Source organism: Rhamphochromis longiceps, linkage group LG13, assembly GCF_057381845.1.
Source record: "Rhamphochromis longiceps isolate RC_006_pf linkage group LG13, R_longiceps_female_GT1.1, whole genome shotgun sequence".
In the NCBI taxonomy this organism is placed as follows: domain Eukaryota; kingdom Metazoa; phylum Chordata; class Actinopteri; order Cichliformes; family Cichlidae; genus Rhamphochromis; species Rhamphochromis longiceps.
This window is the reverse complement of record NC_140569.1, coordinates 25,336,473-25,363,764: the sequence shown is the minus strand read 5'-3', so window position 1 is coordinate 25,363,764 and position 27,292 is coordinate 25,336,473. Positions and strand designations below refer to the sequence as shown.

The 27,292-nt window shown below is 43.5% G+C and overlaps 1 protein-coding gene across 7 annotated transcripts in view; it reads right to left on the bottom strand.

Annotated features, from left to right (window-relative positions):
• Positions 1-2,684: 2,684 nt before the first annotated feature.
• The window catches only part of fgfr2 (fibroblast growth factor receptor 2), a 37,593-nt gene continuing 12,985 nt past the window's right edge, over positions 2,685-27,292 (bottom strand). For 4 of the 7 annotated variants that reach the window (XM_085428686.1, XM_085428692.1, XM_085428693.1 and 1 more), the window contains 14 exons: positions 25,572-25,741; positions 23,786-23,909; positions 19,161-19,351; positions 17,924-18,068; positions 16,292-16,491; positions 14,666-14,805; positions 12,518-12,639; positions 11,577-11,687; positions 10,734-10,924; positions 9,965-10,087; positions 8,807-8,877; positions 6,215-6,352; positions 5,567-5,672; positions 2,685-4,176 (listed from right to left, as the gene is read on the bottom strand). In XM_085428686.1, the coding sequence (XP_085284812.1) occupies positions 4,012-4,176; positions 5,567-5,672; positions 6,215-6,352; positions 8,807-8,877; positions 9,965-10,087; positions 10,734-10,924; positions 11,577-11,687; positions 12,518-12,639; positions 14,666-14,805; positions 16,292-16,491; positions 17,924-18,068; positions 19,161-19,351; positions 23,786-23,909; positions 25,572-25,741 (1,997 nt within the window). In that variant the 3' untranslated portion in view covers positions 2,685-4,011. Of the gene's footprint in view, positions 4,177-5,566; positions 5,673-6,214; positions 6,353-8,806; positions 8,878-9,964; positions 10,088-10,733; positions 10,925-11,576; positions 11,688-12,517; positions 12,640-14,665; positions 14,806-16,291; positions 16,492-17,923; positions 18,069-18,739; positions 18,879-19,160; positions 19,352-23,785; positions 23,910-25,571; positions 25,742-27,292 lie in introns of all 7 variants that reach the window. The other 3 variants (XM_085428689.1, XM_085428690.1, XM_085428688.1) reach the window with 3 other exon arrangements.

The window sequence follows — 27,292 nt, the reverse complement described above, 5'->3', positions numbered from 1 at the left end:
AAAATACTTATTTCTACCTACGTCACTGACAATGCATAAGCAGACCTGATAATGTATTTCTTGATAGAACATGCCCTATAGAAAATCAGATGACGTGTATTTGTTTCACATTAATGCTGTGACATCTCAGAGGGCATTTTGTCAAGTTGGAACAATCTAATCCTCTATTTGGTCTCCATGGAGTCCCCCCCGCCTCCCTGCCTCTGCAGCACAATAGGCAGTCATTCTGATAAAAGTCTGCAAAAGCCAGTGTGGATATCCGGCTGCCTTTCTCTTCTCTCTACCCCTTTAATGAGAGTGTATGTTGCTAAGGTTTATCCTGCCACTCTTTCTTTCCAAACCCCCTCCAGTCCTCTGTAGCTGCTTTCATCCCCGTTATTCTATGGAAAAAGAGGAATGTTTTCTGACTGACTATCTGACTTTTTCCTCCAAGCCCTTTTCAGGTTCCGGAGACATGAGGGGACACGTTTGTTAGAGGAAGGCTTGGAACTAAAGTTTGTATTTTTATTCACAACAAGTTGAAGCTTGGTAACAGAGGGGGTGGATTCCTGGTTTATGTAAAAAAAAAAAATGCTTTAGTGTGTATGATGGAGGTTTTAGTCAATCTTCTTCTTCTTCTTCTTCTTTTTTAAATGTTCATCCATCCACAAAATGAACTGTAGCAACTAGAGTTGGGTATCTTTCACATTTGAACTGTTACCAGTACCTACAATTTAGTACATTCATATTCTCTAAAATAATACATTTTACACATAACACCAGCTGCCTTGGTCACTGTTTGACAGTGTGTCTAATGTTGACATCAGTCCCTGTTCGCATACTGCAATATTAAATAGGAATGTTAGAGTCTTTGCCTTTGAAAGTTTGCTAATATACTGCCTGTTTACGATAAATAGCATTGTTATAAGAAATTTCTGTGCCGCTAGTCAAAAGACATCAACCTATTTCTCAGACAACAACTTATCCAACTACCGGTACCTAACGGCCAGATGTGGATAGGGTGGCCGCACTTACAGTTTCATCTTTATCATCATTAACCATGGGTTAAGCTTCCTCTACGATGACACACATGTGCTAACATTAGCTGTAGGTCTGTATCCAACATGGTAGACTCTTCACATTGTATATTTTGTATTTGACCAGTATTTCTTCAGATTGAATGTGTTGCCATGGTCGGCTTTGCGTTGTGTAAGATAAATGTGTTGAATTGTAAAAAGTTAAACCACACTTAGACTTTCAGGATGCCACCATTGCTCTTTGAGTTTGTCTGGTTTCTTGCAAACATTGTCTTTACCTTTCAAAGCTGTAAGGTGACTGGTGTTGTGAATAAAACTCAATTGAACTAAATTCAGTTTCAGCATGCGTGCTATTACATGGGCTTCCTCTTTTTCTTCCTCTGACCCAGGTCTACTCTGTACCCAAAAACTTAGTAGGTTTAAATAGGTGTTTAGTAGAACCGACATAATTCAGTCAGTAGACTAAAAAGTAAAAGTTAGGTACACAGTCCTGCAAGTAACTTTGGTCAGTAATGTTTCATATAGCTAACAAGTTCATATTTAGCAGTTAATTTTTCATTAAATAATTCTCTGAATCATTATCGTAAGCTACTTTATGGTTATTGTTAATAAGAAAAAGTTAACACAGCATGCTAACAATATTCTTTTTAGCTAGCACAACAGCTGTTAGCATAGTTGACTGTTGTTGCCTCACTGGGTTTTTCTATAACCCATCGGCTGTGTGTGTGCATGCAAGCTAACCACTATTAGCCAAATGCAACCAAATCCACATCTGCCACTAACAATCACACTTGCTAATAGATCAGCTTTGATTATCTTACATCAAATAAGGTCAGACAACTGAATCCGTTGATTTAAATCTATACTGATAAGAATAAAATGGAAATCAATTAGCTAATCAGAACATTAGAAGGCTAACAGACTCTTCGGCTGATCAGAGTCAGACGGATAGAGACGCAGAGGAAAGCTATCAAGAGAATGAGGAGTCCCCTATTCATTAACAAAACTGCCGGTATAACCACTGGCACAAATCCAATATCTAATTTGATCAGGTTTACTCCGAGTTTGTGATGAGCTCAGAGGTTTTGCATCTGGACAGCTTCTATCAGAAATGAAACAGAAAAACGTCATCTGCCTGTTCATAGAGCCCCTGTACATTTGTGCAGTTTGTGTGATTTAATGGCTGACAGAGTAACAAATTCCTCTCTTTACATAGTAAGCAAAGAATCCAAGCATACCAGTAGTAACAGCTAAATCAACTCTACCCTTATCAGATACAAAGCGAAAAGATATTTAGGTCAGAGGAGAGTGCAGCTGTACAACACAATGTGCAGTGTTAGGAAAACCAAACAAAGTGCCACTTGCTGCAAAACTAATCAACTTCACACTGAAAACATTTCAAAAAGCCAAACATTGGGTCGTGATATCTTTTTTTCCATCATTTATTTCGCAAATGTGGCATAAACACTTGCAAAACAACATCTTAAAGTTGGTCCAGTAAAAAAAAAAAAAAAAAAAAAAACGACAACAAAAATAAAATAAAATAAACCACTTTTATGATTTAACACTTTGTTTTTCAGCTTTCAATTCTGTCACGGAAATTTAAAACCTATATCTAGTCAAACTGAGGGAGCAGACTGCTGGTATGCGTTTCCAAATTCTTATGTATTTTAATCATATATAAATATCCAGTCTTCTTATTTCCTAAAGCATTGCTAAGAACGACTGGATAAAAATGCCATTAAGATCTACATAAGAAAGGGATTAGCTGACTATAAAATGTACAGTTTTTCGAAAAATTTAACTTAATATTCACATTCATATATAAAACTTACAAAACCTGGATCTTTCAAACCCACTAAAAATAGTTTTCCTGTTACTGTTGAAAGATCATTTTAAATTACCATACATTTTTAATGGATTATTTATGTATTATCAGCATCATTAATGTCATAATTTCTTCCATATTATTTTTTATATTTTTTGATTCATTAAAAAAAAAAAAAAAAAAAAGTCAATAAATTAACATGCTACCTCGGTCCCTGAAAGCCAATACTCGACTGTGTTACTGGGTGAGTGTGAGACAGGTGTTTGTGTGTATTAAAGTGTGTATTCGTGTGTGCGTGTGTGTGGCGAGAAACATAGAACACATAACCTGTTAGCACACCTGCTTTCAACTCATATAGGGGGCGGTCGGGGTGAGGGTGGGGGTTATATCCAAGTCCATACAAAAAATAATTCATTGTAAATATATAATATATTTTTATACATATTTGAATATATTTACAAATATACCCAGCACTATACATTATACTGTGTATTTTTTCCTCCAGGATAGTTGGGAAGGTTTATCAATAAAACTGAAAAAGAAATGCATTAATATTACAAAATAAACAGAAGTTTTGCTTTTTTTTAATATTTGCTCTCCACCTATTCTTCTGTTTTGTTAGTCGCAGCTCTGTCTCTTAGTCCATTTCCTATTTGCCGTCCTCTTCTGGTCCCTTGTTTTTTCCACAAGTTCACATGAACCCATACATTCTTCCAGGAGTACACAACAGTCTTGGGATGCCAGCCACTGGAATTGGACCACCAAACATTGTTGATTGCAAAAAAGGAGAAAAAAAAACACTCTGGGTATAAACATGAGAACCAAAATGAAAAATCTCTGTTTATATCAAGAGAGGAAGAGGAGAAGAGTCCCTTGGGAACATCACTTCATTCAGTCAGTACAAAAAGGCTTCTTTAAGGTCCCTATCCTCTCCTTTAAGACCTCATGTGAGCATGTCCTATATTTATATATAAAGTGTGAGCGTATGGCAGTATGAGAGTGTGACAGCAGCGCTGCCACCACCCAGTCCTGTCTGGGCCCATTAGTCCACCGGGAGCCACAGGAGGTGATGGGGAGGGCGGGTGGAGGAAATTTGGAGCGTGTTTTAAGACTCCGACAGGTAGGATTAGGGTAGGTCAAACTAGGTGGACGAGGGTGGATGAGGGCTCATGTTTTGACATTCCCGTTGATGTGCTGGTACTTGGGGAGGCAGGGCTCGTCCGGTAATGGGTCGTGGGAAAACACGGAGTCGTCGCCGGAGGAGCAGGAGCTCCGAGTGTCGGGGAAGCTGGGGGAATACTGCTCTGTTGGGGCGCACAGGTCCAGATACTCCTGCAGACACAGAGAGAGGAAAGGGAGGGTTGGGTGAGATCGCTTACACGCAGAACAAAGGGAAGGAACGTTTCGAAGACGTAAGAGGAAGAAGATCTAGAACAAACACAAGAACGCAAATTTCGTGCTGAAATCCAGTCGACGGGATTAGGGACTTTCCAGAGCATTGGGAGAGCAGTGGAGTAGAAGAGTATCACCTTTATTATGGTATTTATCCAAACCCTGGGAGGACTTATGAAATGAAACAGAAAAAAATGCAATCTTAAACTGGATACTGTATGAAAATATTTGCAGGAATAATAGGTAATAAAGTGAACGTTGGACTGCTGACTGAGCTTGAAGCTAGCAGGGCCGACCTGGACGCATTTTTCGTCCACCACAGAGTGGTTTGAGATGGATAGGATTTGGGGACAAGAGGATACATTTAGAGAAGGAAACTTGGGTAGGGATGTGGCATAAACCTCAATCTCACTTCACTCCAAACAGATCTGATGTCTGACACTGAAGCGCCAGACATAAGTACTAGAAGATTGTTGGGAAAAAAAATAAAGAAACTGGCAGAGCACAGCTAAATGAAAACGAAATAAGATGGAAAGCTGTTATTAATTTTTGACTTTAGCCAGCATTGGGAAGTTGTTTTGGTCTTTTCTGTCGGCCGAGGCAGCCTTCTTCCCCCCCTTTTTTTTCCTCCCAGTCTTTCATGGCTGTTATTGGGACAAGTTGTGAGGAGGAAGAGTTCTTGGGGTTTTGTAGAAAATGAGCACTGGCTTCCATTTTCCCAGCTCAACACGAAAAGGCTCATATTACTAAAGATCTCCACATCTGCCAGCGGTTTGGGGTAAAAGGGAAAGGATGGAGAGGGGGGGAAAAAAAGCAAGAAAAAGACGCTTTATTACATTTCAAAAGTTCAAACTCAAAGTGGGGCTTTGCTGGCATAAATTCCTGAAGCTCGAGCTCCAGAGAAGACGAGTCCTGACAGCTTTCCATCGACGGCCTCTTTTCAGGTCGGCACTCGGATATCACACGAGACAGGAAGGGGAATGGAAAAAATAGTGGGCCGTCATAAGGAGCAAAGTATGGATTTGATGATTGGGCAACTTTACTTGGCCGTAGCAACTATGTTAGGCCTGGATCAAATCATCTGGCCCCTTTTTTTCAGTCACTATTTAGGCCTTATTTCAATAATGGCGCAGCTAATGCACAAAAATCCTTATGCAACATTTTTCTGACACATGCATGCATTGGCAAGAGCGTAATTTGGTTTGGATGGAGAAGCTTTTGTATCATTATTATTTTATTGCTATGGAATGCTCAACTCCCATTTGCCAGCAAGGTTTATGTAGTGTGAATTCTGACCACCCAGAAATCAAGAAGACAAGCCTGCGCTCACCTCATTGGTGCTCAGGGTTAGGATGCGATCCAGATCCTCTACTAGCTGCTTGAAGGTGGGTCTCTGGGATGAGATGGCATGCCAGCAATCTTTCATCATCATGTACCTGAAAAAGAGATAATTATGGTCAATTTATTAAAAGAAAAACTCTGGGGATGAAGGCAAGGACCGCAAATTGTTTAGGGAAGTATACAGTAAGCTGCTCACTCAGATTTCTCCATTATCAAAGAAAAAAAAACAAAAACTGCAGACTCTGACATTTTTTTTTTTCCCCACATTGTGAAGCCCTGCTGTTGATTAGAAACATGTCTCTCAGTGTTTTGGATTTATTTTAATATTATAATGTGTACTCTCTGTTTATCCGCCTCTGCTATTCCCCCATCAGCCCTCTCGCTGTGGCACCGCCGCAGAAACTGTGCCATTGTCTGCTGACTGCAGAGGTCTCATTGTGAATGAGGACACTGATAGCAGACAGGCACAGCTGTGCAGAAGCCCGACTGAGTGGACACAGAGCCGCGTAGTCATGGATCTGATGGGAGACTGGGCTGGCATTCAGTCTCGATGCACGACGTGATGTGTATTTTGGTAGCAGCTCAGTTAGAGAATATGTGCTTTTCGCAGAAAAAAAAAAAAAAAAGCTAAACTTACAGCTCGTTGGTGCAGTTTCCGGGCTTGTCCATGCGATGGCCCTCTTTAAGCAACTTGAAGAGCTCCTCAACGGGGATGCCAGGGTAGGGTGAGCCCCCTAGGGTGAAGATCTCCCACATCAGCACCCCAAATGACCAGCTGGCAACACAAGAATGAACATATATACACATTAACATGTTAACCAGGGTGTTTAAGAATGACTAGAGCAGGAAATATATATCTGTGTAAATAGTGCTCTAGAATTTGCAAACCAGTACAAATGTCCTTAAGCTTCTAATCATTTACATACATAACATTTACTTGGCTATGGGTTAGAAAATTACAACAGTGTGACAGCCGTGGTGTCAATGCCCTCTTTCTGTTGTCCAATGACTCGTGGTTCAAACGCACTGCCAGTGCTACTCTGGCCCCGATCTCAATGATGGCTTTTGTTCCCGGCTGGCCAGTTGCACAGACTCGCATTGTCTGATCGCACCACACCAAAACAAACGCTGGACCACCCACTATTGACAAAAGAGCCAGAAAAGACAAAAGAACTCCAGAGGTGGCTGGTGACTATTAATTTTTAACTACTTCCTCATTGCAGCATCCGGTTGTTTAACATCATCGGCTTTCATGCTGCTGATGTCATCATCGCGTACCGAGCGTTTCAAATGAATCATTCGAGCAATGACAACACGCTTGATTCATGTTCACCCAATGGCTGCAGCTATTGTAACGTGCAGACACATTTGACAAAACGCAGTGTGTGCACATGCATTCAGGCAACCACAATCTGTGTTAGTGGTCTAACTAGGCAAGTATGCACAGAGAGGCAGGTTGGGCATTTATCAGGATCTTCCATCTGTTTACACAACCAGCCAGCCAGGTTTCTTCTCTGCTCTATCACTGCACTTGTTGACACACTCATTTCTCCTTTCTGAGATTGTAACCATCGCTCAGCGCTTGTTGGGGAGAACAAGTTTGTGTCTACTTGCAGTCAGCCATGACGTACCAAACAAAGCAACACGCTTGGGGTCAATTTACCTGACCTGGAATGCGGCCAGGTGGATCTGTATGTACTCCAGCCAACTAGATGCAGAATCTATACTTAAAAAACAACCAGTCAATAAACATTCAGTTGGGTTTTTTTGTTCTCTATTGTTGAAATTTCTGATGACAGAATGCAGCACAAAAACCAGAGAATAAATGAATATGCGATTCGTATGCAAATATGAATACTCGAGGCCCTGACAGCTGGACTGTAAAGTCCCCATTTGTCAAAACAACAGCACACGAGTTCAATTGGAATTCATGTATTCATTTAATCTGATGTCACGTATGGATCGCTTGTCATTCTGGCGACCAGCGTAAGCGCCGCTCCAACTGCACCTCTGAGAAAAAGCCAATTACTAAAAGTGAGTGATGAATCGTAATTAGCGGTGAGCTAATAAGCAGAACTACAGTGGCCACTTCATGACTGCACCCCACCCCCCATTCAGCTCCTCCCCCTTGTACTTCCTAGGGTTATTGATTGCTGCTGTGGAACACGAAGGGCATCATGTGTACTTACACATCCTTATGTGCACAAACAATACACAGAGGCACGGACAGGAAAGAAATTCTCTATCAAAGGGCTTAGACGGATAAGTGCTATATTTAGTGTGCTACTGCTGTATGACTGAAACACACACACACACACACACACACACACATAAAGCCTCCCTTCCCAGGGGTCAGCATGCAAGGCATTTATCTAATTGCCACATACACTTTCTGCCGCCAGTGTCTGGAGCAGAAGCTTCAAACAATGCTGTCAGAACACATAAGACTCAAACACCAAAAAGAGAGGGACGCGCTCCCTTTGTTCTGTTTTTAGAATGAGTACTCTTGATCTTAAAAAGAAAGAGAGACAGAGACGGGTCAGCAATTCACATACCAGATGAATGAAAATAAGAAGAGTAGGGGAAGGGGGGGGGGGGGGGGGGGGGGTATTTTGATCGTGGAACTGCTCCAAAATGATGATCCACATGTTCAAAGTGTTGCTGAATAAGGAGAGGAAAGTGAAGAGGGGATGGCAGGGAGTTAAAAGAGGCTGGATGCAGGGAGGATGAGGCCTGCACAGGGAGGCTGCAGCATTGTTGCGTTTAGAGGTGCATGGGGGGCCCAAACAAGATGGGAAACTTCCGAGCAGGGCCGGAGGAGCAGGGGTGAATCAGAGGGGGAAAAGAGGAGGTGCTGGTGTGCTCCGGGTTCCTTCTAGGCCCTTTGAAGCCGGCCAGATTAGTAACACGGCATTGGCTCCAAGTCTAGCGTGAAATCCTCACTTTTGCCACAGACTGGCCACTACTGGCCCCCTACAGCCAGTCATCCCCCTCAACCTAACACTCACCAACACTGCACCAAAAAAAACCCCCAAAAAAACCCCAAACCATCACCTACCCTCTGTTCCTGTACCCCATGAAAAACAATCACTCTGACTGCAGGCTATAGAAAATAGCTGTGACAGCATCTTTTACTTTATGATAAAGCTTAATGTACCACTGATGTGAGTAAATGGATTTTGGATTATTTACAGTGGTGGGACACAGAAACACTTTGTTATATACTTACACATCACTCTGGTGTGTGTAGACCCGGTCGAAGAGTGCCTCTGGAGCCATCCACTTCACCGGGAGACGACCCTGAGGACGGACACACATACACACACACACACTCAGGTGAGAGGTCAAATAAAATGTACCCCTTAAAAGACTGCCGAGCTCTAAATTTCTTGCTTCATCAGCAAGAAATTCAAATCCCTCATGACCAGGAGATCTCATTACTCCTGGAAAAGCTGATATGTGGAAGTAGTCAAGGGAATAAGGCACTAGAGGAGCGACTGTCTAGGGGAGAATGGATTTCCCTGAGGAACGTTTACATTGTTAGGGCAATAGAGCTGATAAACAGGGTCACGGATAAAGAAGAGTCTATCACTGTAGCATTGAAACACTTGCCGGGAAGCTAAGCGTAGCTGACAAGGCGACCTTGGTGAGTATATATTATCATTCAGACACTAAATAGGTATTCTTTAGTTACAGATGCTGTGGTGGGCAGCAAGTTAAATACACAAAATCTGAATTTGCTGTAGTTTTCATTCATTCCATAAAGAATTATGAAGCAATTCAATAAAAGGCTGATGTAAAGTGTCCCATTCCTGTCAGACCAATGAAGATTAACAGAAATATTAAAAAAAATGCAGCACTACAATGATGCCTCTGTCTTTATTGGTCCCGTTTCAATCATTGTCGCATTTGCTTGCCCTAATCTTCGTCACCGTCAGCATCATCGAATATTGTTGTTGTTGTCAGCTAGTTCTCAGCGTGATTGTGCATGCGATGAAAAGGCAATCATGCATATGAAATGAGGATGCGCAGGCAACAACGTTCTGCGGTGGGAAAGAAAGACACCACTGGGCCGCTATGGAGATGTCAATTACGGCTAAGCTGCTGCTCCCTCCCCTCTCGCTCGGTCTCTTTTCTGGGCTAATTGTATAAGTGTCGATGAAACCAAAAGAACAAGAGACTGAGGGGTAAACAGGCAGAATCTCCAGAAGCACTAGATTCACAGGCCGCCTGGGAACCTGCAGCTTTTGCCAAGACACCAGCGGAGGAAACGGAGTGAAACAGAAAGATGAGGGAAGGGAAGGAACTGGAGCAAAAGGAGAGGAGGGTGAACTCATCCCCCGCTGAAGCTCTCCAAAAAGCATCCGCTGACACGCAGAGTACTTACATTGGTCGTCTTTTTATAGTAGTCGATGTTGTGGACATCCCTGGCCAGGCCGAAGTCGGCGATCTTCATGATGTTGCTCTCTGTGACCAGGACGTTCCTCGCTGCCAGGTCTCTGTGTATACACTGAGATGTGGATTGAGAAAAGAGGGGGGAGGGAGAAGATGAGAATAAGACAATTACCTCATTCTGTAAATAAATCAACTTGGAAACAGGTGCATGCTTTATTTGGGATGGTGTTAAAGTGTCTGTGGTGCATGAAATCATCCAGAAATCTCCTGCACAAAGGGAGTGCTGGACTGAATAACACGACGCCACATCGACTACACAGTCTTCAACAAGCCTGGATCAGTAAAGATTCCTCGCATACCTTGACACATGTATGGTTGTACATATGCACTTTAGCGTGTGCGTGCGTGTGAGGCAGCGTGCTCTGTCACATTCCAACAGTTAGAGGGAGCGTAATGCTGCTTTCGGCCAACATGGCTGCACCCCTATTGTGAAAACTTAACAATTCTTCTACACAGAGGGGCTTTTGTAGTGGAATGAGAGACAATGTAGGGATTTGGGCAGAGAGGCGGGGTAAGAGTTGTGTTTTTAGGAGACAGTATTCCCACAGTGAAGCACATACAAGCTTCTACGTAAAACCTTTGTGGATACAGCACATCAAACCCTCTGTGTGCTGGCACCGAGATCTGTTTTGGCAACCAGCAAGCGTGCGATCGATATGAGAACAGGGCATTGTCTGTGTCTGTGCGTGTCCTCTCCTTACCTTCTGCGATGCTAGGTACTCCATGCCCCGCGCCACCTGATAAGTGCAGGAGACCAGATCTTTGAACGTGAGCTGTTCGTCTGAGACACGGGCGATGTCGTAGGAGTATTCCATGCCGGGTGGCCGGCGGGCTCGGAGGTACTCCCTGAGGTTACCTTTGGAGGCGTACTCGACTATGACATAGAGGGGGCCTGCACAAGAGACGGAGCCAAACAAGTGTTTGAACTTGAATTATTCCCTTTGAAACAAAGTGACAAAATTCAGAGTGAATTTTAATGAAAAACAGAACATTCAGATCATAAAACCAGCGCTTGCTTCATGGAAATTTCTGCTCAAAAACAGTTGAGAAGGGCTGTGTGAGAAACGGCATTAAAGCAGCCAGTCTGTGCAGAGCTGCATTTCAACAGTTATGTGCATTTCCAAAACTCAGAATAGCCAATTCTTTTTCTTCTTTTCCTTTTCACAGTAATTGCTCCAAACACAAATCTGCATATGAATAGACGATTCCTGTTGCTTTGCATGCAGCTGAACAGCCCGTGTGCACAGAAAGAGACTACGCTCACTGAAGAGCAAACCACTGACTATCATGTGATGACAATGTAGCTTTTTATCATCTTTTTTAGTGACAGCTATACTGGAAACCTCAAAGACTTTAACATTGTCCCCTGAGACTAACTAAGCAGAGTAAGCCAGTGGGTTTTTAGTATTGTTTTCATGGGGACTCAACAAGTGTGCTTAAGGACACTAAAGGGTCCTGTGGCAAACCTTTATGGCATTGTACAGAAAATCAGCAAACTCATCTGCATATGCATGCACACTGATTCTCACAATCAATGCACTCACCATCTTGTGTACAGGCCCCCAAAAGGTTAATGATGTTCTTATGTTTGCCGATCATCTTCATCATCTCCATCTCTGACACCAGGTCAGACAGGTCTTTCTCGGTGGCGTCATCTAACAGCAGAAGAAGTCACATATTAAAGGTTGCCAAGAGAAGGTCTGAAAAACACACACCCCATATTCCAAACGCCCCTTTAACCCTTTGGCTCAGGACTAAGGAGCTGTCCCTTTAGACAGCACCCTGTTTTTTAGGTGCGTCTGATTAAGTGCGGATGACAGACAATGTCGGCTCGAGTTACAGCAGCGAGGGAAGCTCCCCACAATGACTACAGAGGCATCCTTTCAGCACCAGGGCAAGGGAGGAGAAGGAATTAAAGACGTTCAATCTGGATTCATTATCTGCTGCACAGGCTCCTTTTGTCATGGAACTGATTGAGCAAGTGGAGATATCCCAATAGCCAGACTGGCATTGCCTGCATTCCACTGCACCATTACCGTATCTGGAGTCGTTTTAAAAAAGCAGACGTATACTGTCGAGGTCGGCCCAATAGCCTGCTGCCATGTCTGATCTCACCGTACCCCGCAACCTCAAACCAACCCAGTGCCCCCTCCTCCTGTTTTCATTAATCTCAGCAGTGCTGCTAGTGTGACTTACTTCTTTGTGTGGGTGCTGACTGAGCTCCAGCCAGCTGCTGCTCTGGGGTCAGGTATGTAACCGCACCCTAACCCTTACCTTCCCAACCTGCATCCCTCTAGCTGTCACTCAGCAACCACCAATAACGAATAATAACGACAGCCCCAGGCTCCACCACGCACCTTTAGTGAACCCTCACTGGAACATAAATCACCTGTAAAATGTTCTCACCTTGCTCAGAAGACACAATGAAGTAAGTGTACATCTTATCCCCGCGGTCTGACACACAACGCTACTGAGACTCACTTACCTTTCAGCATCTTGACTGCAACAGTTACAGCCTCCTTGGGTTTGTCCTTATCGATGCCCAGGGCCTCTGCCATTACGACTTGGCCAAAACAACCCTCACCAAGGGGTTTGCCCAGGGTCAACCTGCAGCCACAGAAGGAGAAGCAAGAAGGAAAAATAGACAGGAAGCTGATTAGCTGCAGAAAGGGAGACAAATGCATGAGGCTGATTTGTGTGCACTGACTCACCCACAGTGCTGCAGTAAACAGGTTAGAGTGTGGGAGAGAGCGTTAATGAAACCTGGCACAGAACCAGCTTGTCAACCTCACCCTATCGGTTTTGGGGTTTTTTTCTCTAGACTGCTACGTTTAAATCAGATTGTGTCTGTGTGAGTGTTTTATTGGCACAGCGACCGCAGCCTCTGCCAGGGCAGTAGGTAGGAAGGCAGACGTGGCTACGATAATCGTCTGATAAAGTCAGGGAGAGCACTAATTTCTAAACTGTTTACCCTCTCTTGGCATGTTTCAATATACACTCTTCTCAAGTCATTACACAGAGCCTACTTTAGCCTTAAAACATTGGCCTCAGAAGGATGGAATTCTTCCTTTAGTTTGCCTTACAGGTGCATGTTTCAAAATCTGGTGTTAAATTTAACGTCCAAACTCTATTACACTGATTTATCAATCAGGGGGAGAAATTCTTACACAGGCTCTTTCATAACTTTGCATCAGAGCTGCAGCACCAATCAGACCACTGAGCTGGTAGTGTAGCCTCCTGTCTGTTATTTGATTGACAGTAGAGGCCCTTACCTTAAGGCTCAGTGTACAGGCTATGTAAATATTCAAACTGGGACATGAAAAAAGCCTGTGGCCCTTATGTAGTAACACAATCCTCTGTCTGTCCACACTCAATGACAACCAGTCTGTCTTTCCAGCCACACATAATCAATGTTATTTTTCCTGCACACAAACTGCAAACGTTAGCATTCCTAAGCCTTCTGCAAGCCCAACGTGATCCCTCGGGCGGTAGGATGGCAAGCAAGGAATAAAGACTCAAACAGAGGCATGCATTTATTCAACCCAGACAAAACAACTATGGTTGCTTCATCTAAAGGGGGTCTAAGTGTTAAAAAAAGCAAACCTCAGCAGAATGCCATTCAGCAGCACACACTCACAAAGTCTAATATGATATCAGAAATGTTTTTCCCCCACTGATGACTGGTGCTAAAAAATTTTATTTATGATCCAAGTTCTGTTTTTTTAACAACTCATTTTAACAAAAGACAGGCCTCCTTTCAGACTAACAGCTTTGGATTTTCATTTTTCATTTCAAAACGCAAGGCCTCAAGACAGCTTTAAACTGCTCTAACCTTTGCTGTCCTTTTAAATCCACCCTAAAGCTTATCACTGGCTGTAGTTACTGTGACTAACCGAAACCTCAGCGGTGCTAATTCCTCTGGTATGAAACCGAGCAAACACTCCTAGCCCAAACATGCAGATGAAAGCTGTGAATGCTAACCACTAATTAGCACAGCTTCGCTCCTTCCCAACAGAAGCATGTGTGTGTGTCACTACGGGTGAGCGAGAGTGTGACGTAGCAGTCGTTGTAATGATGAGGCGGTGTGCAGCGTGCCAAGTTCAGGTCATTTTACTAAAGCACCAACAGATGAGCCAGCAGCCCTTTATCTCAGTTACCACAACTGTGCTTTAACAGTTAGTCATTAAAGTCTGCACTCTTCACCTATAAAAATGATTAATCTGATCATTTAGCAGGTGAGATCAAATCAGATAGAGGCTCAAAGACGGCCCCAAAAAAGTATTATGCATACCATCAAACAATTACTGCACACAGGCTCTGAATCCTTAGTGTTTTTCTGAATACCCCCTTTCAAAAGAAAGCAGGACTGGGTAGCAGATCAGCATTTTCAGGTGTTTTTTGGTTTATGCAGGAGCTGAATTTGATTTACATAATTGTCTATTTGGCATTTTGTAAAGTGGTGAGACATGCAAATAAGAACAGGGAGTTCTTATTTGTGTGACACGAGCCTAATCTCAAATTCTTTTCTGAGGGAAAAAATAATCAGTTATGGTTTTCCTTTCTTCAGGGTACAAAAACACCAGTAAGTAGGAAGGATAATGTCTGTGACAGGAAAAGGAAGAATATTTCTCACCTGTCTCTAGAAAACTCCCACCGCGGATCCTCAGGAAGGTCGTACTCTGGGATTGGCTCATCGTGTGCAGAGCTCCGCCGTGTCGTGATGCGCACCAGAGGCGTGCTAGAGTTCATGGAAGAACTCGAGTCTGCTGAGACCTGCAGGATGAAAGGGGATTGGCTGATCACCGCGGTCTGGATTCACAGATCAGTTAGAGCTCTGAGGCATCACTAGAGGAGTAATTGAGGCATGTACGACTGACTACTTTATTTACAAAATAACAACATTGCTGGGAACTCTGGCGCGTCAGCACAAGTAGTATATTTGGGAATTCCACATTTAAGGCTTTGGTATTACGATAAAGTCGTTCCCAGAGCCGGAGATTACATTTCAATGATGATTGATTGAGCAGCAACAGTAATTTTGATAAATATGTGTTAAATGCTCAGCTTCGCCACCGTCTCCAGGGCTCATCTCTCCTCCCTCCAGCCTAACCTTACCTTGACACAGGAATCAGTCTCTCTGCAGAATGTAATCCAACACTTTTTGTACCTTTTGGTTTTCCTTTGAGGGAAAACTGTGGCTCATACACAGGGTGAAAAAAAGAAAAACTGTGGCTGCAGTTTCAGGCAGCAGTGCTAACTTGTACAAAAATGCACGCCACCTTAATGAGATCTGGAAGTAGATTCTTTAAGATACCACATCAGTTGTAATCTTTGTGTTATTTACAAGTGTATCAACCATGTATGAAAGCCCTGAGAGGCATGTGAGAAAGAAACAAAACTGATTACTGCATTTTTTTATCTCAAGTCTTTGCGAGCTCTGTTGCTCTTTATACAACATGGCCTTACTTTGGTCTTTTAAAAGAAATGGTTATCATAAAAAAAACAAAAAAATAGCATGTTTTTTTGTTTGTTTGTTTAAATTGTGGCAACACCTTCATTAGGAGAGAAAACTATGTAGCTCAGATTGTGCCACAATGTTTTTTCCCCTCACCTCTCATTATTTGCTATGCAGCTTTTATTTTTTCAGCATTACTCTATATCAGGGGTTGTCAAAGGTACAGCTGACAAAAACGATCCCATTTGGCCCCTTGGACTAGAAGCGTGAAAACTGCAAAGAAAGGGTCCCAAATTTGGAGACTTTTTACTGCTTATTTATTTATTTTAGTGGAGAAGCATTGTGTGTTGCAAGGTTAAGTTTATGCAAGCCAGAGGTTGGAGTCCTCATTAGTTTTATGACGTTCTTACTAACAAAGAAATAAACCCTGGCCTGCTGGACCACACCAAAGAAAGGTGATCAACGCAATGAGCCATGCTGACACATTTGCTTGACTTGCAGCATGAGTGTTTCTTTGTAATGCAGTAAAGTGACTGAATGTGGGAAAAAAAGTGCATTATTATAGTTCGATTTGTAAAAGAACCAGTAATTAAAAGTTTATTTAATAGATTATTATGCACTGGCTGTGCATATCCAACCCACTGGAGATTAAACTGGCCTGTAAGATAAGTTTGATACCCCCAGTTAAAACAACTATATCATCTAGACTGTCTGTTATTATGTTTTGTGTTTTCAGCATGTATGCAATGTGTGTTATTCTCCTCTAGAGGTGTAAGATGCCTTTAGAACTCTTTATCTACTTTCTGTTACCTGGCGGCGCAGGGGGATCTGCTTGGTCAGTTTGTGAACCGCTGGCTGGCCACCAAAGTCGGGCTTCTTTGCAGTGTTCCTCATGCGGCACACCACCACAATGCCCACCATGCAGGCAATGAGGAAGACGCCCGCGCAGTATATTGCGATCTCCACGTAGTCTGGGGAAATGGACTCAGGAGTTTTCTCAAGGGCTGAGGAAAACAGAGAAATGGCAGCGAGGGTGAGGTCAGGCGAAGAAGGTTAAAGGAACACTCTCTAGGATTGCTCACATACGTGCTCTCCATTTGCACAGACAAACACGGGTATCAGACAGACAAACACAGAGACAGATGCTCTGGAGGTGACTCATGTATAAATGTAATCACCATCAACGAACTATCGCCTGAACTTCCTGTCAGAAATGGTCTTAGTTTATATTTGAGTGTGTGTGTGTACACTATAGAAACAGACTGTTCCATAATGCATAGCCTCCAGACCACAAACAAGGCTTTTGTACAGTACAGCCAACCAAACTGCCTTTCAGCCAGCTGGAGGTGAAGCTACTGTACATGTAGGAACCTTTCTTCAGCCTACTTTGTATCTGCTGGTCCAAAAACCACAGCGCACACACACACACACTCACACACAGAGGAGTTACAGCCTTAAAGGCGCCAGCCGTGCAGATAGAGCTCATTGAGTGTAATAAATATTGCATATTACTCCCAGAGGAAATAGCCTGCTTGTGATCATTATGCGGTATTGTTTACAGACAAAACCCAAACTATTATCTTGTTACAGCCTTAATGATGGTTTAATACTGGCTGTCTGTTGAGGGCTGCCGACAGCCAGCTACTCTCAGTCACATTTAATGCCCACTGTACTTTTTGAAAGGAACTTGAGCATCAATAATCACCCGTTTAGCCTGGAACTAACTCGTCGATGAGTTTTACGTTTCTCATCCTTTGGCATGTGTAATTACAGCCCGGACATTCAGCAATGGACAAAAATAGAGGATTAAAAAAAAAGGATGTTGATAAATGACGATGCACACAAGCATAAGACATTCACTGTGCAGAAGTTGAAAGCTTTGGCTCTGATAATTGAGAAAGTCAAGCCAACGTGAAGCGAGTGTTGAGCTTTAACTTTCAACCTTTATTTCAGGGAGAAATAAGAGTTTTTAAAAGATTCCAATTATCAGAGCCAGAAGGGGGTAAAGTACAGCTTGAGGCATAAGGGGGAAAAAAATGCTATTTTTGTGGCACTCAAAGACTTTCCCCGAGAAGCAGGAGACAAACAAGAGCGACAGAAGAAAGGCAAACCTTCCCCACGTTTTGGAGTCTACAGGTACTTGAACTGTTGCTGGAGCACACCAAACCACCCTGTCATCTGCTGTGAGCATTCAGCAGCTCACCAGGCCATATCATATTATAGAATACAAGCTCTCCCTGCTTTTTGCAGTGCATTGCCTTGGATGATGGCCGCGCTGGCTCCTAGCCATAATCTGCTATTGGAGTTGTGTGAATTAGACTCCAGAGGGAGGATTTGCCTTCCAGAGAGATAATTGAAATGACACAATCCAATCATTTTTGGAGAAGAATGAGAGTGGGAAAAGAGAAACAGAAGACAGTACATGGGTGTATATACCTGGAAGCACCGTCAACCAAGCAGTGTGATAGGAGATCCCAATAGAATTACCCGCCAAGCACGTATACTCCCCAGCATCTTCAAATGTTACATTGGGCAAGTAGAGAACTTCTATCTCCTTATCTGTGGTGTTAACACCTGCAGTCTGGAAGAGGAGGAGGAAAAGAGGGAAGGTGAAAGTAGAAGAGTCAAAGAGAGAAATAAGGACGGAGAGAGAAAGAGAAAAAAATGAGACCCCACAGCACCAAAAGAGAAATCAGAGGAGCTGGATAGTATCCATCGTTGCAGTTCCATCTAGAGGAAAGGATGTTGGGAACACTCGGGGCTGGAGAGGACAAGGGGACACAGATGGAACCCAATATGCCACCAAATACATGAGGAAAACAGAACAAGTGCACCAGAAACAAATACCCAAAAGGTTCCCATCACCCACAGAACCTGCTAAGAAAAGGCAAGTCTAAACCACACATTAGACACATGCACAACACAGAGCGAGCATGGAGAACACTGCAACACCATGCATCACCTTGACACAGCTCGCACAGAAAAAAGATGCTAGCTGTGTCAATTTTGATGTCTAGGTGTGCGGGCTCGTCCAGTGCTTCCATGGTCTCACCATTCCCAGGTAATGACGGGGGGTGGGGGAACAGCTATTACACAAGGGCGCAGCATAAAGGGGGAAAACGGACTGTGATACCAGGACAACCAAGGGACCACCAGCAGGACCACCACAGCACAGCAAGTCAGGATCGAAGCCTATGAAACCACACCGGAAGGTAGGGAGGGAGTGTAGGTGAGTCAGGTCTCATAGGTTACCTGTGATGACAGTCAGCCAGCCCGACTGGCTGACCTCGCCTATATAATTGGAGGCTTTACAGATATATTCTCCAGCATCTTCTTCTGTCACGTTGGTGAGTGTGAGCACTTCCACGTCTGAGCTGTTAATGCCTGAACGCTGCAATCCACATACACACACATTCTTAGACACGCACATCAAATGAATGAGCAGAATTAGTCAAACATCACGACTACAGCTACTGCATATGGATCTGCAGGAGAGAGGAGAAAGCAGGAATCCCCACGGATAAAACCTGGCACTTCATCAGGGGAAAAACAGAGTCAGTTCCTTATATGACTGCTGACATTCACCTGGAGTCACTGGCAGAACGCCACAACGGAGGGAAGGATTTTTGTTTACGCAGAAATAAAATCTAAAAGGGGACGTGAGGCGACCTACCTTTAACACTCTGACATAGGGGTGTCCATCTATGCCGTAGCGGCTGCCGTTTTGAGTGATATGTTTTAGCCACTGGATGTGAGGTTGCGCATCACTGTAGACCTTGCAAACGAAACGGGCATCCTCTCCTACGTGGACAGTGGTGTTGGCCGGGAGGCCGGCCTGAAGAATAGGCCGATGAGGAGACCGCTCTGTTGAGAGAGAAGAAAATTAGAACATGTCTAAATGCCTGCCACTTCCCTTTAAGAGTCTCGTAGTTAAATCTGATGTTTAAGAATGTGAACGTTGATTTGTGCTTTATGCACTGTGAGTGTGAATGGTTTTTCCGAGCAGCCCAGGCAGGTATAATCATGGTGATCCCGATGTGTAAATCTAAGAAGCTCTTGAAAGCTACAAACAAAACAAAAAGGAGTATCTAGCTCTAGTAAACAGAAATCAGGTAGAGGAGGACTTTTATAAATCGAGGCGCACATTGGGGGTTAACCTAAACTATGTGCCCGTCTCGGAAAGCGGAATATCTTCATAGCGCCCTCACATCTCGACTTATCTGCATTCTTTTACAAGCAAACATTTGCCCAGAGCGAGACCTGTGGAACAATGCCCCCTTTCAAACACCACCGCAATGAAGAGCCCACCAACCCCCACACTGACAGCAACCACCCACTGCCACTAAACTCTCACACACGCACAAAGTGACATCACCGAGCCGGGGGCGCCGCAGCGCCTTTCCAAAACAAAGCCTGAAGGTAACTGTAGTGAATACGTTTGTGCCCGTGTATGTATACGTGTCGGGGTTCGTCACAGGGGGATGGTCAGAGCGTGGAGGCTGGGAATTAGAGAGAAAGAGGGGGAAAAGGGGGGGGGAATAATTAGCAGGGTGAAAGGAAGGAAAGACGAGGGATCGACAGATGGATAGTGCAGAACCTAAGAGGTAGAGACTTCTTCCATGTGTCTGCATTTGTCTCCACGCTCCACCTTTTTGACATCTGTCAGATCAGATCAATCCCACCCCTTATTCCTCCCTCCTCCCCTCTGCACATTCCTAGAGCACGTCTTGTTTATTGTCTCTCTTTATTTGCCCCCATTTTCTCTCCTCTCCCATACTTCACGAGCCTCCGCACCCTCTCGATCTTTACAAAACAGGGAGAGGTGATCGACTTGAATTTCGTGCTCTCTTTGTAAAACATACCGAACAGCATTTTATGAGGCAATTTTCTTTTTAAAGAACTTTAAAACCATTTCAAAATGTGAAACAATCACACGCAGAGGAACATGTTGGCAAGTCAAAGGACTTTTTCCTTTTTCTTTTTTTCTTTAAATGAACTTGAAACTTTATTATAGCTGTGCCAATTCTGGCTGGAGCATTTAGAGCTGCATAGCTGACTACTTAGACTAAATGACAGAATATGTGGTGGTGTGAGAAAAATAGGCCACGTAATGATTTGGGAGAAACCCGCAAACAATAAAAGGCTGTGGAGCTTTTCTTTCTTAAATTAGAAAAAGGAATATCACGTGTGTGTGTGTGTGTGTGTGTGTGTGTGTGTGTGTGTGTGTGTGTGTGTGTGTGTGTGTGTGTGTATAAACTCTTAGATCTGATGTTGTGAGGACACAAGTCTGTTCATGCTGTCACATGGAGGAGATTTGGCTTTGGGAAGTTCCCATAGCATAAATCATAAAGATTTAGCATGAAAGGTCAGTTTAAGTTTAGAATAAGGTTAGGGTGAGAGTTAACGAGGTAGTAGTTATGGTCAAGTCTCCAGTAAATGAACACAAGGGATGGGAAAGTGTGTAACGCGTGGTTATGGGTCTAGAAGTTTCCCCATTGAACTTGTACAAGAACTTAAAGGAAGGAAGCAGAAGACATATTTGGAAAAAATTCCAGTAAGCAACAGAAAAATAGGCCAAAGTTAAGGTTTCTCTGTATCAAAACAAACGAAGAAGCAAACCCCGCATTAATTTTTTATGTGTTGTTGTTACCAGGGTCACAACAAGGAGATGGCATTCCATCGTTCAAGTCTGATGAACTTTGGGTGCTGGGTGGCTTGGCACACAGTGACCTGAAGGTCAGGGAGGGGCTTAGGAAAAACACAGCACAGCACAGGAGGACACAGGGCTACCCACAAAATGTCACATAGCCACCCCGATCTCTTTTAACTCCTCATTTCTCCACTTGCCATGGCTGTCACTTTGCAACCCTTTCTCCAAAGCCCAGCTTGAACCAGAGCAAACTGGCTGCTTTTGGTTTTAAATCAAATCAAATCAAATCACTTTTTATTGTCACATCACATGTGCAGGCACACTGGCACAGCACATGCTGATCATGCAGGTCATTTGGACAAAAAAAAAAATTAAAAAAAAAGACAGATAAGAGCAGCATTTTCTGTCCCTGCTTCCCTTCCTTTTCTCTCTTTCTCCCCCTCTCTCCATTCTGTCCAACCAGCTATAATGGAGTAAAATGAAGCAAGAGGTTGCAGGGGGCAGTGGCTGTGGAGCCAGACATGGAGGGGGTTTACTGCTCTGCAATAAAACAGAACAAAAACAGAAATATGCAGTCTGAAGGAGAGCTTGAGCTAAGTGCAGAGCGAAGCAGAGCAGGGGGCCTTAGTTGGGGAGCATTTGCGCCCGTGTGTCGACCTCCACATGTTTGTGTGCCTGTATGTTCACTTTTGTGCTAAAACCCTCAGGTATTTGATCTAAATCTGATACAGTGAAAATAATACTCATCATTACCATGGAGGCACTAATAAAAAGAGCGTGCAATTACAGCATGACTGCTAAAGATTAGTGACAGAGCTAGAACCATAAACTACAAATGCATGAGTGTAGCACCCTAAATTTTCTTCAGTGAAACAAGCAGCTGCAGCTTCATGTCTATTCTGATTATTTGTGGTTTACTGACTAGGCTGTAGAAGAATTACTATGTCAGATAAGTTATGATGCGCAGCAAAGGCCAAATGAGAACTGGTTCAAATCCAATTTAAGATCAAAGTTGGTGTGTGCGCTTGCACAAGCACACAGGCTTACATTATCTACTATCTTTATCCCACTCCCCTTGTTGTCCGCACAATCGATTTTGCAAACTGAGCAGAAAAACAGTCTTTGCTGTCTTACTCCAAAGGTCAGAAAAGGGGGTTGACTGAGGTGGATCTGAACCCTGTGATACTGCTCAGCCAGCATTCTGTTGTCTCAGAGTCTAGATGATAAAATCATTCACAAATCTTTTTACTGACTTGTAAGTTGTACTAAATGACAAGAATTTGACATTTCATGACATCATCAGGGGCCAATTTGTAAGAAACATGAGTAGGTTCAACATTTTTTTCTTGCAATTTGCATTAAACTATCCTTTAAATAGACACTAAACATTTGTTTTAGCTCGTTGGGACTGACATATCAAGACAAATTACAAAAACAACCTATTTTATTTTATCTGGACAGCATCAAATCACAACAGCAGTTGTGGCAAGACACTAAATTCCCTACAATACAGGGGAAACCCCAATTACAACACAAGTACAACCTGAACTTTATCTGAATTTATAACCAGGAAATTAGACTTCATATTTTTAAGATATTCCTGCAGTTTAACTAAGTGGTGTGTGTCATCTCGCTTCACCTAGACACAAAGATGGGTATCGTCTGCACAGAAATGAAAATGTATGCTATGCTATCAAACGATGCTGCCTTAGGGAAGCATGTATAATGTAAACAGAACTGGTCCTAGTACAGAACCCTGTGGAACTCCATAATTAACCTTAGTGTTTGAAGAGGGCTCTCCAGTTACATGAACAAACTGGATTTTATTAGACATGATTTAAACCACTGCAGCGCAGTACAAAATACTGTGGTGAACAGTATCAAACTCTGCACTGAGGTATAGCAAGACAAGCACAGAGATGAGTCCACTGTCAGAGGCCATAAGAAGATCATTTGTAACCTTCACTAAAGCTGTTTCTGTGCTGTGATGGGCTCTGAAACCTGACTAAAACACTTCAAATAAGCCTTTCCTCTGCAGAAAATCAATTAGCTGTTTCACAACTGCTCTTTCAAGATTCTTCAGAATCAAGAAAGAATTATCAAAGCAGCTGTATGCAATGATATGTCTGTGAGAGGGTTATGAGTATTTTTTTAAAATTATTTGTAAAGAAATTCATGAAGTAACTACTAGTTAACGTAAAAGGAACAGAGCTCCGACTGTCAGTCTGGCTACAGTGCTGAAGTCTGATTGTTTTCTTCAATCACTGCTGAATAGTGAGACAACCAGCTGTACAGAGGGCAAAAAAAAATAGAGCAATAAAATGTTTTTCAGGCCAAATGAAGATCTTCTACATTAGTGAGACACCACTCAATTCTTCGAGTAGTTTCAAAATCATCAAATGTTTAACTTAACACAAATTAAATATTGTTATATAAATTATTGATAGCCATATTAAAACTGTTGACATATTCATCTTTAGCTTCCACATTCCTCATTGACCTCCACCTGCATCCAGAGCGCACCTGGGCAATTCCACAGAAGACGCTCTATTCCCACTGTGAGAAACACCCACTGCCCTCCCCCTCCTCCATCCCTCCTTTGTTAGCCTCTCAGGTGTACTTTGAGCCTAAGTGTGTGTAGTACTGACCCACTACATCCAGGGTGTAGGTATGGTTGATGGATCCAAACTCGTTCTCCACCAAACAGGTGTAGTTGCCTTTGTCGGACGGCACCACGCTCTCCATGATGAGGGTCCAGTGTTGGCTACGCACCTGGGTAAAGGAGCAGTCTCTTGTTATGCGCAGACAGAAACTCACACAACTTATTATCACGTGCATGTCATTAAATACTGAGCCACTGAGCAGAGATTAGACACCGAGAGCCGGTGCTAAATGTGAAGACTAGGAGGAAAGAGAAAAAAAAAGGAGCACACGACAGAGGGGATCTGAAAAGAAGCATTAAAGAAACGAGACGATCCGGTGTGCAAACAATATTCAGGTCAGATTTGAACAAAATGACTCTCCAACGTCACAATCTTTTCTTTATTCATGCAGATTACATACCCTGATGGCGAAAGCTTCCCAGTTTATATCACCGTCTAAGTTCCGAGTGCTCTAAGAAGTACTTACACTGCAAGTACGCCTAACATTGCCCTGCGTGTTTCCACGTTAGCCGTCTACCTCTTCTGTCAACCACTGCTATTTCATTTAGTCTCCCCCATCCTGTAGTCAAAGCCATTTTAAAAACATACAGTTATTCATACTTATTTGCAAAAATAGCTTCACCTCTGTGTGGCATCAGCAGGTGTGAGTTGACAATAGAGTTTCCATCAGCACACTGAAGAGACACTGTAGCCACTGCTTGTACAGGCCTACATTTCACACAATGGAGAGATTATACTACAGGGCTGGGCTCAGGTACAGCTTTTGTCCTGCCTTTGTTGACAAAAAGAGAGAAATGAACTGTCCACGGTAGATTTGACAGCTTGACTGTGTCATTTCCGCCACGTCGTGGCTGTTTTTTGTCCGTGCTGTAATGAGTGTGCTGAAAGCCAACGGGAAGCAACATTAGCGGCTACATCAACATTAATCTGCACCTAAACTTTCCTGGCAGTGAAATGTGTTTCCTCATAAACCACAAGTCATTAACCAGGAGCCCCAGACTCATTCAGCATCACTGGGTCTTTTCATAAATGAATTTCATAACTGTCCATTTGCATTATTAATGCACTTCATCAGTACGACTCCATCATATACAGTAAGGGGACAAAGATGAATTTAAAGGAGAGAAAACAAACTGTAACCAAATTGCGTATCAGACTAGCACCAGTTTAATCTACACCTGGAATCAAAGGTGTAAACATGCACAGCACATGAATTTTAAATATAAACAAGCTCAGCTATAGCATTTGTAAATCATATTTCAGGTCAAAAGAATAACAAGCTGGAATCACTATAAGTCTCCAACCTAAAGCCAGTGGGACAGGTTCTCCCTGATCGAGTTACCTCAACATTGTGAACTCATTTCAAACCTGACGCTACCGACTTTCTCTATGCATTACTGTTTAGGAGCATTTAACCCTTATGTCCTGGGCTTACATTTCTAATTGTTGGGGGTATAGAACCATGTCAAGTTACAGTGAGAGGCTCTGCAAAGTATCCCGGTGAGAAGAGGCGCACGGATGAGCAATTCCAATTTCACACCAGAAACCCTGCCCTCGTTTCCTCTGTCTTTCCTCCTCCCGTCTCTCCAGCGAAGGGTGGAAAAGGGGTGAAAGGACATTCAGGGAAGTATTGAAAGGAGAAGGCTCTCCTTGCAAATAAAATTCACAAAATGGCCATGAGAACCGCAGCCCAGAAAAGCAGCCAAAACCCAGAGAGGGAAGTGAGTTGACGTTAGTAATAAAAATTCTGATCTATTAGTGTTTATCCTACCTTATACCCTCCCATGCGGTCCTCTTGGCGGAAAGGCTTGCTGTTTTTAAGCCAGCGCAGCTTGGGCTTGGGGTTGCCTCCTGCAGCACAGCGGAACTTGACTGTGTTGGCAGCTGGCACCGCATGCAGCTTCTTCTCCATCTTTGCTGATGAGGTCCAATACGGCGCGCCTGCAACCAGAGAACAGTTGGTGTTGAGTGAGGCTGAGATTTCCTAATAATGTCCTCGGCATTAACATTTTGGCAGTGGGACTGCAGACTGGCTAAGGCATGTACATTTGAAGAATTACTGCAAGAAGAGACAAACCTGAAGCATTTGTAAAACTCCCAGGGCTTTGGGAACCCCAAACCCCCCCTCCAACAGAACAAAAACCAGAGCTCAACATTCACAGAGCTCAACAAAAACACACTTTTCCTGCAGGCTCGACGGGGTGTAGCAGGGGAGGAAAAACATCGGCTCTAAGGGGAGAATGTGCCTGGGCGTTGCCAGGAGGGTAACTAGACCATCACATTCAATTTCATCTCATTCCACTTAGCAGCTTTTTTCCTCCCTCCACTTCCTCCAATTACCATAGCTGCCCTGTTTATCTGCCTGTCACTTGGCTAGATATGGACAGCAGGGCCCAGGACGCTTATCACCTTTTGAAAATCATTATGTGCCGTCAGGGGAGAAAATGAATGTCACATTTAACGAAGGATATCAGAGTTTTCGCTGCATACTTTTGTCCAGATTCATATCAACACCAAACTGACAACCGTTATTTCTCCTACTGAAATCTGTCACCGTGCTTGTGTTTCGTCCATTTGTCAGCTCCTCTTTTTCTCACAATTTCAGTCACTCAGTCAGCTGGATTCCCCCGCCCCTCTTTTTTTTCTCTGCACCTGGGAGGGTGATTGCCTAAGCAGATGGGACTCGGAGGGGAAGAGAAACTCCAAGTCAAACAACAATCCAAACGGTCTTCCACACCATCACTTCCCCCTCATATGGCAAGTAACAGAGGGAATACCCAAAGATAAGACTGCTACTGGTTCAAACACAAGCTTAAATTGAAGGAGACTATTCCCTGCACTCTCTTTCCTTCCCGCCCATACTATCAGCAGAAGCCACCAATCATTTCTCTGGCTTAAACAACCGGACAAGTCGAGCATATTTGGAAAGTACAGTCAGTAAACATCGCTCTTCCTTCCTGAATGGATGCATACAGTAAGTGCTCGCACTATAATTAGTCACTACCCCTTTCATCTTCCTCCTCACTCTCACTATCACTGCTCTTCTTTTTCCTCCAGCTTCACTTCCGCACACTCGCCCTGTTATCACTCCATCCATTCAGACAGAGACAGATTAGGTGGAGACTAACCCATCGTGAGCCCGTCTCTCAAAACCGACCTCTGACCTCAAACTGGCAGCCGGTCAGAAGATGAGGTTGAGACATAAAAGGTGAGCAGTGCAGTTTCCCATGCTCTCTGTCCGGAGGGATAGCACTTCAAACCCAACAAGCCCTCAGATGAAGCCAAACTCTCGCTGGCCCAAACGCTTTGGCCTCCAGGAATCCCTGCCGCCCCCAAAGCCCTGCACATCCGGCTCCCCGCTCACGGCTGTTTATCCTTAGCTGGCCTGGGGTGAGCTGAGGTTATCTAACTCAGGCACTGAGAGTCAAGATTTTTTTTTCTCTCTAAGCTCCTCTAGAGAGCTAAATCTGCAAGTGTCCCAGAGAAGTATTT